This window comes from Lathyrus oleraceus, chromosome 5, assembly GCF_024323335.1.
Source record: "Lathyrus oleraceus cultivar Zhongwan6 chromosome 5, CAAS_Psat_ZW6_1.0, whole genome shotgun sequence".
NCBI lineage: Eukaryota > Viridiplantae > Streptophyta > Magnoliopsida > Fabales > Fabaceae > Lathyrus > Lathyrus oleraceus.
Window position 1 is genome coordinate 405,748,527 of NC_066583.1, and position 13,693 is coordinate 405,762,219.

The 13,693-nt window shown below is 38.2% G+C and overlaps 1 protein-coding gene across 1 annotated transcript; it reads right to left on the reverse strand.

The window, feature by feature from the left end:
* Positions 1–5,363: 5,363 nt before the first annotated feature.
* Positions 5,364–6,464, reverse strand: LOC127081068 (uncharacterized). Its single transcript, XM_051021356.1, has one exon. The coding sequence runs from the start codon at positions 6,462–6,464 to the stop codon at positions 5,364–5,366; it is 1,101 nt and encodes a 366-aa protein (XP_050877313.1).
* Between the last annotated feature and the right edge of the window lie 7,229 nt (positions 6,465–13,693).

The following is a 13,693-nucleotide window of genomic DNA, read 5'->3' on the forward strand; positions in this document are numbered from 1 at the left end:
TGACATCTCCATCTTTGGTGTTTCCCTTTCTGCTGTCTTCCTTTATGATGTTGTGACATATGATGTGACATCTCTGGTTTTCTCCCAGTGTGACTGCACTTAGGTTTGGACTTTGGTTTGCTACCAGTGTGGGTGCACTCAGGTTTAGATTCATTGAACCCAATGCTAGACTTGTCTCCTATTATTTGTCCAGTCTGGAGAATTTTGTCTAAGGTGTCAGATCCATTGTTTAACATTCTTACATACTTGGTCATCTCTTCTAGTTTAGAATTTAAGAATACTGCTTCAGTCTTCAACTTGGAGATGGTTCCCAAATGTTTTGCCTTCTCATTCTCCAGTTGTGCTATCACTTTCTTCTGGATTTCAACTTGTTGACACACTTCTGCACTTCTGTGACACAGCTTTTTGTAGGTAATGGCCAATTCTTCAAAGGTTACTTCATCATCACTTGAGTCTTCATCAGAACCCCATCTTCCAGTCAAGGCAATCACAAGATTTGCAGACTCTTCTACTTCACTTTCATCAGACCAAGTGGCTGCAAGACTCCTCTTCTGTTTCTTGAGGTAGGTTCCATATTCAGTTCTAATGTATCCATACCCTTCATATTCATGGCACTAAACTCCTTTTCCTTCTTTGGGATTTTCATCTGACCTTGTTCTTCTTCCAGCATTGTTGGATTTACTGATGTCAGATGAGATGTTCTTGACATTAGCCTTAGATCTTACATCCATCTTTTTTAGAAGTTTGTTGAACTGCCTTCCCAGTATTGCTACATCATTAGCCAGATCTTCATCAATATATTGACCATTTTCCTCCTCTTTTTCCTCAGCGTTTGACATGAAGGCTATGCTTTTGACTTTCTTTTCAGATCCATCACACATTCCCATCTCAAATGTTTGAAGGGATCCAATTAGCTCATCAACTCTCATATTGGAAATGTCTTGAGACTCTTTTATGGCTGTCACTTTCATGGCAAATCTCTTAGGGAGTGACCTGAGTATTTTCCTCACTAATTTTTCATCTGACATCTTCTCACCCAGGGCTCCTGAGGCATTAGCAATTTCAAGGATATTCATATGAAATTCATGAACATCTTCTTTCATCCTTAAATTTTCAAACTTGGTAGTGAGCAGTTGTAGTCTAGACATCTTCACTCTAGAGGGGCCTTCATGAGTGGTTTTGGGAATGTCCCAAGCATCTTTAGCCACCTCACATTTGTTTACCAATCTGAAGATATTCTTATCTACTCCATTGAATAAAGCATTCAATGCTTTAGAGTTCCCAAGGTCTAGATCATCCTCCTCCTTGGTCCATTGTTCTTCAGCCTTCTTATCAGTAGTAGTTTTTTCATCCTTAGTAATAACTGGATGTTCCCAGCCTGTTAAAACAGCCTTCCAAGCCTTATTATCTAGAGATTTTAGGAAGGCTACCATTCGAGGTTTCTAGTAGTCATAGTTGGATCCATCCAGAATAGGTGGTCTGTGAACAGATCCTTCATCTCTCTCCATAGTACCAGAAAGTAATGTCCCTAGATCTCACCCAGAACCAGAGTAGGATGCCCGCTCTGATACCAATTGAAATTCTGGTATCAGTTATGAGATGTCGAAGGTAATGTCACGACACTAATATCTGAACAATACAAATAGGATAAAAGATAAAGAACTGTAATGCAAGAGACACAAGCAATTGTTAACCCAGTTTGGTGCAAACTCACCTACGTATGAGGGCTACCAAGCCAGGAAGGAAATCCACTAAATAGAATCAGTTCAAAGACTCTCAGTAAACAACACAAGTTACAGTCTTTTTCACCTAATCTAAACCCGTGTGACTTCTACCTAAGAACTCTTAGATATGAGATCCCACTCACTCCCCCTCAATCACACCAGTGATATAAAACAAGAATTACAATGAAAAGAAGACACTCTTCAAAGACACACACTTGATCTTACTTAACAGCTTCAATCAAGTAGACACACACTCATGCTTAAAAGCTTAGAGTGACAAATTACAACTCAAAAATCAGACCAATTCAATCATCTATGGATGAATTGATGGCTTACAATTCACACAACCACACAAGACTTAAACCCTTAGTCTCCCTCAATATTTTGTTCGTTGTTTCTTGTGTGTCAAAACAGGTTTTCCATGTCCTTTTTATAGAAGCATTTGGCTGGGCTTGGACATCATAAAACGCTAAAACTATTTTTCATTCATATCTTCTCATGTCAGTTGATTAGATCTGTTTGGAAAATAAGTAAATCTCGTTGTAATTACTGATTGATAGCGTATTCAATCAACTCATCAATCATACACAAACTGACATTAAAAACGCAATCACATGATACCTAACATTCAGACTGAATGTTCTGTATACAAATGTCATGACATCGGGTCTGACATCTCAGTAAAATCCTGCATAATCACATTTTAAACATCCAGCAGGTACAAGATGTCTTATGTTAAGACATAACATGTGACAACTTGTGAACACTCTAGGTTTTACCAAAATTGCTGCCAACACTTAGAACCAACACGAAGCAACTTGAATATGGGCTCACACGTAGCGGTCATATGAGATATAAACCTAGAGATTTAGTTCAATTGTCCAAGGAATCCTCTAACTTCTTTCTCAGTATGGGGAGTTGGAATTTCTTGTATTGCTCTAAGCTTATCTGGATCTACCTTAATTTCTTGTTGACTAACAATGAAACCAAGCAACTTTCCAGATCGGACACCGAAGGTGCATTTAGCAGGATTCAACTGTAGTCGAAATTTTTAGAGATGCTCAAATAGCTTCTGTAAGTGATCTATATGATCCTCTTCACTTTGGGATTTTGCGATCATATCATCGACGTAAACCTCAATTTCCTTGTGTATCATATCATGGAAAAGGGTGACCATTGCTCTTTGGTAAGTTGCCCCAGCATTTCTGAGACCGAATGACATTACCTTATAGCAAAACGTTCCCCAAGGGGTGATGAACGTGGTCTTTTCCATATCTTCTAGAGACATCTTAATTTGATTATCACCCGAGAATCCATCCATGAAAGAGAAGAGTATGAACTTAGTCGTGTTGTCTACTAGAGTGTCAATATACGGCAGGGGGAAATCATCCTTTGGACTAGCTTTGTTTAGATCTCTGTAATCAACACCCATCCTAACCTTCCCATCATTTTTGGGTACTGGCACAATTTTGAGGGTACTTTGCAACTGCTAGAAAACTGGCATCAAATTGGCGTTTCACCTCGTCACAAATTTTTAGAGCCATGTCGGGTCTTGCTCTTTCGAGCTTCTGCTTCACCGACGGGCAATCTGGCTATAGTGGCAGCTTGTGGACAATAATATCAGTATCTAAACCTGGCATATCCTGATACGACCATGCAAATACATCTACATATTCTTGTAGCAAGTTGATCAATCTTTCTTTGATGCTTTCCCCAAGTGTAGTCCCAACTTTGACCTCTTTCTTTTCTTCCTCGGTGCCAAGGTTGATCGTCTACACCGGTTCTTGATGCGGCTGAAGGGCCTTAGACTCGTGCTCGAGCAGCCTTGCCATTTTTCGGAGAGGTCGTAATCTTCCTCACCATCCTCTTCCGCTTGGTAGATGGGGAATTCAAAGTTATAGGAAGTAGTAGGATCATTTAATTCAACTAGTTTATTGATTATTCTGCATGTTTTTTAAATGATGTTTTTTTGAGAGAAGTGGAAATAAAATGCAAAAGATAAATATTTTTTTTAGTTTTTGAAAGGATTTCCATTTATGGAAAGAAAAACAAATAAATGAACAATAAGAATTTGAACAAATGCTCTTTATTTGTCATAATGATTTTGAAATTTAAAGTGGCTCTACAAATGATCCGTTAGCCTTGGGCAGAGCTAAGGATTTTGGAAAACAAAAGAAAACACAATTACTTTGACACGGTATATTAGCCTTGGGCAGAGCTAAGGATTTTGGAAAACAAAAGAAAACACAATTACTTTGACACGGTATATTAGCCTTGGGCAGAGCTAAGGATTTTGGAAAAACTTCTGGAATCTCAACTACCTCCCAATTTGTTAAGGCTGCTTCACAATGGTATATTAGATTTGATGCTTCTCCGGCTTCAGTGTCATCTTCAACTGCACCAACTTGATCCCCATGGATAAAACATGTGCTTAGGAAAACTTCTTGTATGATCCATATGCAGTACTTTGCAGGGACCAGGGCTCCTTCCTTAGCAGAAGGCTTGTAACCCAAACCAAAACGATTATTTTTCTCGGTGACATTGATGACTTGCCCTCAACCTGTAGCGCCTTCACTTTCAACTGCTAACTTCGCACTCTTCAAAGAGGCGAACGAGAAACTATATTTCTCAATAGGATCCTTTACTTCCGCAAGTGTGGCATTGGCTATTTAAAGTGCTTGGAAAGAAGTCTCCAAGGCATCTTCATCAACCTCGATATAATGGAAAGATGAGAGTTGATTAATGATGAAATCTTCTTCACCAGATATAATGATGAGCTTGTTATTGACGACAAACTTCATTTTCTGGTGCAAAGTAGACGTCACAGCCCCAGCAGCATGTATCCACGGACGTCCCAAAAGGCAGCTATAAGCGGGATTAATGTCCATGACTTGGAAATTGATGGGGAATACATGCGGTCCGATTTGGATTGGTCTCTACCTCCCCAACTACTGTCCTCCGGGAACCGTTAAATGCTTTTACCACAAGTGCACTAGGTTTCATCTCCAAACCTTGGTAAGATAATTTAGCAAGCACCCTTTTTGGTAAGACATTGAGGGACGATCCAGTGTCAACTAAAACCCTGGCCAGAGCATCTTCTTGGCACTTTATGGATACATGCAAGGCACGGTTATGATTTTGTCCTTCCTTGGGTAGCTCCTCATTGTTGAAACTTCGAGTGTTGCAAGCTGTGATATTGGCGACCACCCCATCAAATTGGCCAACCGTTATATCCTGAGTAACATGAGCTTGAGCAAGCACTTTCAGTAGAGCCTCCCTATGAGCTTGGGAATTCAGAAGTAAGGACAAGATATATATTTTTGAGGGTGTTCGATGTAGCTGATCGACTATCATGTAGTCGCTTTTATTTATCAGTTTTAGAAATTCAATCGCTTCACCTGATTGCACCGCTGATTGTACCCCTCCATGCTCTAGGGAAGGAACTGCAATTATAGCTTCCTTTGTCGGTTCTTGAGGGTTTATATGGAAATCGGGAGTATAAATCTGACCACTGTGGGTCATTCTGCTCGTCCCTATGATGTTCGTGATATTGGTATCAACATTCTCCAAGCTCTTCTCATATTCAACATCTTTGGGTTCTTCATTTACCAATCCATCTACCACAGTTATGTCATATTTCTAAGGCACCGCCTTGGTGCTTTCGAAGGGAAAGGGGGTAGGCATACAAACTACCACGGGTGATGGATGAACAACATCTTTTCTTTGATAAGTTATCTCAACAGGTTCTGGTAGATTGAAAAAGGGCTCAATTACTAAAATTTCCTCGTTTGTTGCAGGACCACAGACTTGTAAAACACCTTGATCCATCAAGTTTTGAATATCAGCTTGTACAAACTTACACCCTCTTGGATAAACGACACATTCTTCACAGTTATTGTGACAGGTATCAATCAAACCAGCTCCCACCAATCTTGCATGGAGTGCTAGCAATGGAGTTTTAACATATTCAACATTTTTGATTATACAAACATCAGATACATCCTCAATGGCATTAACAGTACCATGCACCGACAGAGGGTTACTTTTTACATTGGGTCCAACATCTCGGAATGAAAGGATCTTCTTCTCAACCAACTCTCGCACAATATGATTCAAAGCATAACATCCCTCTAAATCATGCCCATGGGCACCCTCATGGAAAGGACAATGGGCATCTTTATTGTACCATGGAGGCAAAGGATTTAGTGGAGGACCCAAAGGCCTGGGAGTCACCAACCCTTTCTGCAACAGTGATGGGTATAACTCAGTGTACGTCATAGGGATTGAAGAGAAATAAGGTTTACCTCTTTGTACCCTATTTTGATTTGGAAGATTTTGTAGACGTGGAGCTTGTGCCCTTGGTTGTTGATAAACAGGTGCCATAGGTGTTTGTTGGTATACTGGTGCTTGTTGAACAGGTTGATAGACAAAAGCTTGTGATTGGTTGAAAGCCGGTGTGACTGCTGCCACATACGGTTGTTGAATATACTGCAATGGATAAGTTGACTGTTGCTGAGCAAATGATTGTTGTTGCTTCTTCCACAAGTGACTCCTTCTTTGAATGGTTGACATTGTGTTTGTTTCGGGCTCTTTCTTTCTTTGAAAACCTCCGGAAAACTTTTTGAAATTGTTACCAGATGTTTCAGTGGTGGTTATCATTTTTCCATTCTTCAATCCAAGCTCGACTTTTATGCCCATGGCAACCAATTCAGAGAAGCTTTCTGATACACTACTCACCATCCTTTCATAGAACACACGTTTTACCGTATCCATGAACCAATCTATTAATTCCTTCTCAACAAGGGGTGGTTCGACTTGCGAGGCCACTTCTTTCCATCGTTGTGCATATTCCTTAAAAGACTCATTATCTTTCTAGGACATGCTGAGCAATTGCCTTCTATCTAGGGCCATATCCATGTTATACTTGTAAAGCTGGATGAAAGCATCAAATAAGTCTTGGAAATAGCGAATTCTACTTTGATCAAGGCTTAAGTACCACTTAGAGGGAGCACCCCTCAAGCTGTCTTGGAAGCAATGTATCATAAGTTTATCGTCCTCAACGTGTGCAACCATTTTCCGATAGTACATTATGAGGTGACTTTTAGGGCGCAAGCGGCCCTCGTACTTATCAAAATATGGGGTCTTGAATTTCGTAAGAATTACAAGACCTGGCACTACGCACATCTCCCTAGCAGCAATACCAAAAACTTGGTCACCTTCCATAGCCCTTAACGTTTTTTTAAGAATTTGGAAATTCTCTTTCATCCCTCTTATGTCTTCATGCCTTTCAGCATCTTCGTCAGAAAAATATGGAGCATGTTATTGATCTTCAAAATAAGGTTGTATATGTGCATGGACAAGGGGTGGTGCAAATGTGTGGACCACGGGATGAGCTTCATTGACATTTGGTAGAGGAACCGTCTGCTGAGTGGATTGTACAAAACCAGGGGCGCCATTGTACCGGTAAATTCATGACCATTAAGCTATCACTACGCCAAAAATGACTTTTAACAGCGCATCTTAGACAGCGCTTTTAAAAGAAAGCGCTGTCTAAGGTTAAAATTAAAATAAAACACGGAAAATGTTCCAAAAAAATAATGAAAGCGCTGTCTAAGGGGGGGTCTTAGACAGCGCTTTCTAAAAGCGCTGTCTAAGACCCCCCCTTAGACAGCGCTTTTAGAAAGCGCTTTTAAATATAGACCTTAGTCAGCGCTTTTGATAAAGCGCTGTCTAAAGTCTTTAAATTAAAAAAAAAAATTAAAACCAAAAGCGCTGTCTAAGGGGGGGTTTAGAAAGCGCTTTTGGAAAGCGCTGTCTACGGCATACCTTAGAAAGCGCTTTCCACAAAAGCGCTGTCTAAGGTCTAATTAAAATAAAATTTCAGACTCCAAAACATAACAGCGCTTTTCGTTCTCTGTTCTTTTGTTTTCCCTCTTGCGAACGTTGAAACCCTATCAGCGAAAACCATAACAGCGAACACGAATACACTTCCATTTTTCGGTTTCAATCATTGAACGTGTTTGAAGAATCGTACGTGTCTCGACATTTGGGTGTTGACTTCGTTTTTTGTTTCTACTGTTCTTCATTTCTTGCGGTATGTTCTTCAATATTTCTTCATTTCTTCATTTCTACTGTATAATCTTGTTGAGAATGTTGAGAATGTTTATAATCTTGTTGAGAATGTTTATAATCTTGCGGTAGTTTACTAATGTTGAGAATGTGCATAATCTTGTTGACTGAGTTTAGTGTATTATTCTTGTTGAAGTTGTTTTGATTCATAAAAACTGAGTTTAGAAGTTGACAATAGAAAAATGTTGATGTTTGTAAGGAAAACAATAAGGTACATTGTTGTTGTTATGTTTGATTAGAAAACTGAGTTTGTAAAAACTGAGTTCATAAGGTACATTGTTGTTGTTATGTTTGATAAGTAATAATGTTGATAATAGAAAAATGTTGATAATAGAATAATGTTGATAAGAGAAAAGTAATGGAAGAAAAAGTTTGATTCTTGTAATAGAAAAAATGAAAGTGATGAGGTAATTAAAGTTGTTATGTTTGATAAGTAATAATGTTGTAATAGAAAATTAAAGTTAGTTATAGAAAAATTAACGTGTTATAGGTATAGTTATAGGTATATTGTAATAGAAAAAGTTTGATTCTTGTAATATAAAAAATGAAAGTGATGAGGTAATTAAAGTTGGTATATTGGCGTATCAGATACGTTATTGAAGTTTATATTAACATTGGTTATGTATAGGTTTTTGAAGTTTAAAATGAATTGAACTTTATAATTGTTAGGATATTCAAAGATACTACCTTAGTTATGTATTTTCGTCTGGATTAATTGTTTACTTTAATAAGTAGGAAAACCATGGATAAAACATGGATCTGTGCCGATCGAATGACCAAAGAGTACGAGAGTGGGGTTGCGGAATTCGTTAAGTATGTTGTTCAACACGCTGAAAACCCCAGACGAATGCATTGTCGTTGCTTGCGTTGTTGTTATATTGGTAAGGTTGACGCACATGGATTGAAATCGCATTTGCTGAGGCATGGAATTGATCAAAGTTATCAGTGTTGGATATTTCATGGTGAGAAAATTAACGAGAATGTTGAATCGAGTGGAAAAAGTAATACGACCTATGCTTCATACGACAAAGACACGGAAACATACGATTGTGATCGAGTTGAAGAGATTGTAGAAGCACTGGAAGAAGATCTTCATGATTGTCCTGAAATGTTTGAGAGGATGGTAAGCGATGCAGAGAAACCGTTGTACAAAGGTTGCACTAAATTCTCAAGACTTTCTGCGGTATTAAAGTTGTACAACTTAAAGGCGGGCAATGGATGATCGGATAAAAGTTTCACAGAGTTGTTGGCCCTTATGAGAGAAATGCTACCGGATGATAATGTTCTTCCTAATCGAACCTATGAGGCAAAAAAAATGTTGTGCTCTATTGGCATGAGCTATGATAAGATACATGCTTGTCCTAACGATTGCATTTTGTTTCGTAACGAATATGCAATGTTAACTGAGTGCCCTAAATGCGGTTTGTCTCGATATAAGAAAAGATTATCTCCCGCAAAAGTCTTATGGTATTTTCCGATAATTCCGAGATTTAGGCGCATGTTTCGTAGTGAAACCGATGCAAGACATCTTACTTGGCATGCAGATGAAAGAATTATTGATGGAAAGTATCGGCATCCGGCTGATTCACCACAGTGGTCGAAGATTGATAATGATTATCCTGAGTTTGGATCAGAAGCAAGAAACCTTCGATTGGCATTATCTACTGATGGAATGAACCCACATGGTCTTCAAAGTATCTCACATACCACATGGCCTGTGATTCTTATGATTTATAACCTACCTCCGTGGCTATGTATGAAGCGTAAGTACATGATGTTATCTATGTTAATCTCTGGGCCTAAACAACCAGGGAATGACATAGACGTATACTTGACACCTCTGATCGAAGATTTAAAGATTTTGTGGGAGAACGGTGTGGAGGTTTATGATGGATATAGGAAAGAAAGTTTCAATTTGAGGGCGATGTTGTTTGGCACAATTAATGATTTTCCAGCATACGGGAATCTATCTGGGTATAGCATTAAAGGTCAACGTGCGTGTCCTGTTTGTGAAGACGGAACCGATACGATTCGATTGGAACTTTGCCAGAAGAATGTGTTTCTCGGTCATCGTAGATTCTTACATTCTAAACATCACTACCGTGGGTGGAGAAAAGCATTCAATGGAGACACCGAACATCGTAGAGCTCCACCCGCATTGTCAGGTGAACAAGTTTTTGAAAAGGTGAAAGATGTGCGTACTGAGTTTGGCAAGCCTTTTGCACATAAGATTGTGAAAGGTGGGTGGAAGAAAAGGTCGATATTTTTTGAATTGCCATATTGGAAGTCTTTGTACGTGAGACATTTTCTCGATGTTATGCATATTGAAAAAAATGTATTTGAAAGTGTTATCGGTACATTACTCAATATAAAAGGCAAGTCTAAGGATGGCCTTAAAGCAAGGGAGGACATGTTAAAAATGGGAATGAGAACTGAATTAGCACCCGTGAAGAAAGGAAGACGAACATATCTACCACCTGCTGCTTTTACTTTATCTAGAAAGGAGAATTTTTTTTTGTGTAAGTCTCTGAGTGAAGTTAAGGTTCCAGAAGGATACTCATCTGATATCAGAAGACTTGTTTCTATGAAAGACCTCAAGTTGAAGAATTTGAAGACACATGATTGCCATGTTATAATGGAACATTTTCTACCGATTGGTATACGTTCTATTTTGCCAGAAAAAGTAAGAAGTGCCATAACTAAATTGTGTTTTTTCTTTAGGTCAATTTGTAGTAAGGTGATCGATCCCGAGATCTTACCAACACTACAAAAAGAGATTGTAATTACCTTGTGTGAGCTTGAAATGTATTTTCCTCCGTCTTTTTTTGACATAATGGTTCATTTAGTTGTTCATCTTGTGAAAGAGACACAGTTGTGTGGACCAGCTTATATGAGATGGATGTACCCTGCTGAACGGTATATGAAAATATTAAAAGGGTACGTGAAATCCCGAAGTCGACCAGAGGGTTGTATTGTTGAACGATACATTGTTGAAGAAGCTGTTGAGTTTTGTACTGAATATTTGTCTAACGTTCAATCGATTGGACTCCCCAGAGCTCAGATTTTCGACAAAATGGAAGGTAAAAAATTAATTGGGAATAAAATTGTGACAATATCAAGGGATGAACGGGATCAAGTTTATTTGTATGTTCTGCACAATAATAATGAGGTTGAGTCATATGTTGAAATGCACAAGGATGTACTCCGAAGGTTAAATCCGAACAGAAATGAAAATTGGATAGTTATAGAGCACAATCAAAGTTTCATACAATGGTTGAAGGATCATATTTATTTGAAGCGCTCTTCAGATCCTTCTTCGGTAACAGAAAGGTTGAGATGTTTGGCATATGGTCCAAGTTTGCATGTGTTTTCTCATAGCGCATATTCAATTAATGGATACACATTTTATACCAAAGAACAAGATGATAAGAGTACTATGCAAAATAGTGGTGTCACCGTGCTAGCTGAAGCGATGCATATATCAAGTATGAAGGACTTAAACCCCAAATATGCAAATTTGTCATATTTTGGAGTTATTGAGCACATTTGGGTGTTTGATTACGAGAAGTTTCAGATTCCCATCTTTGGTTGCAAGTGGGTGAATAGTAGTGGCATACGAATGGATAAGTCTGGATTTTTGCAAGTTGATCTTACTAGGGTGGGGTACAAAGATGAACCTTTTATTCTACCATCTCAAGCTAAACAAGTGTTCTATGTGAATGACCCGAAGAGTACAAAATGGTCTATAGTGATTTTCTCTAACAAAGTGACTGATGATAGCGGTGTCGATCAATGTGATATTGATGTTGAGAATGAGTCATGCATTAGACGGAATGAGTTGAATAGAAATGGTGAAGTTGAGGATCTTATACCGGATGAGTCATATATAAGAAACGATCATAATGAGGGAATTTGGATCAATTCATCCGTACGCATTGCTAAGAAACAAGTGATTAATATTCCAACAAAGAAAAGAAAGAGATGTTAGTGACTTAGGTAAATTATCCATGGTTTCTTTATTTTTTTTTCAATTGTTTTGATTATAAGTTATATGTGATAATGCATGATTTCATTATATTTTTGTTTTCAATTGCTTTGATTATAAGTTATATCTGATAATGCATGATTTCTTTATTTTTTTGTTTTCAATTGCTTTGATTATAAGTTATATCTGATAATGCATGATTTCGTTATATTTTTGTTTTCAATTGCTTTGATTATAAGTTATATCTGATAATGCATGATTTCTTTATTTTTTTGTTTTCAATTGCTTTGATTATAAGTTATATTTGATATTTGATGGTTTCCTTGGTTTATTACAGGTTAGACATGGCTGATGACCAACATGAGGAAGTTAGTAAAAAAGTATCTGCGGAAGAAGAAATTCGAAGAGGCATCACAGTAATGAGAAGGGTGGTCCAAGGAAGATCTCGAGGCATCATACTAGATGTCTATTGGAACAACTAGGGACAACTTATAGAACCTAATGGGCATACCTTAACTAGTTTTATCGGTGCACTAGTAAGGAATGAAATTCCCATTACATGTGATGATTGGAGAAACAAAGAGCTGAATGAGTCCAAAGAAAAAATTTGGAGTGAGATAAAGGTACAATCATTTGGCCCTTAATTATACGGTATCAATTATGTTTTTTCAATTACCGATACTAACTATCAATCTGTATGTTTTTCTTAGCGATGTTTTAACATCGAAGAAGAAAGAAGAGGTTTTTGTATGAAATTGGCCGGAAAGCTTCTAAGAGGGTTTCAGACATTTTTATCATCCAAGTTCCTTAAGGATGCGGATGGTAATTTTGTGGATGCGGAGCTTCCTAAAAAATATGAAAGTTTGATATCGGCTGAAGAATGGGAAGCTTTCAAATCCAAAAGACAAGACCCGGTTTTTCAAAGAATAAGTGCTACAAATCGGGAAAGAGCATCAAGTCCCGCATATCCGTACCGAAAAGGACGTGTCGGATATGGACGCTTAGAACAATCCTTGGTAAGTATTTATAAATTGCGATAACAAATTTGTTCATCATATATTAGTTTTATCTGATCAAATTGTATGACTTAATGTGTAGCTGCAGAAGGAGGAAAGTTCAGAAACATCTCTTCCTGCACATGTTTTGTGGAAGGAAGCCCGTGTGGGCAAATCTGGAGTTCCTCAAGAAGAAGTTTTACACGTATACCAGAAATGTGTAAGTATAACATTTTTTCATTAATTGAATAACATTTTTATACACAAATATTTGACAAGTATACGGTATTCATCTGATTTTTCAGGAGGAGCTATCTCAGTCTTTATCTCCCGATGATACTAAGGGCATACTTAGTCGGGCATTAGATGTCCCTGAGTATTATGTTCGGGTGAGGGGTAAGGGATTTGGAGTCACTCCGACCTCCCTGAGTATTAAAAAAGGAAAGGCTCCTAGTAATCGGGAGCTTCATGCAAGATTGGAAGCCATGCAAGCTGAGCTTGATGCATTGAGGAGAGAAAGAGAGGCTAGCGCCTCAACAGTATACAGAGATGCTTCGGACAAAGACAGTATCAACTGTACCTTTCAGCCGAACATTCCAGAGGTAATTACATATAATTGTCTTAAATTGAACTATTTGCTTAAATTATGTATTTGACATATATACACATTAACGATTTCTTGTTATTATTGGTTTTAGGGCATTTCCCATTGTCAGCTGTATTTGTCGTCACCATACTATCGGATGGTTGGCAAGGGAAAAGTGCATAACGTTAGCGGAGTATTACTCCACACTAGAGAGCTCCCTGCTGGATGTTTGAAGGTATCAGTTGATATTGCAGTTGAGCCGAATGCAGCATTA

Bases quoted from the DNA above. Each gene is read 5' to 3' on its own strand.
- LOC127081068 (XM_051021356.1), bottom strand. From the start codon at position 6,464: ATGGTGAGTAGTGTATCAGAAAGCTTCTCTGAATTGGTTGCCATGGGC.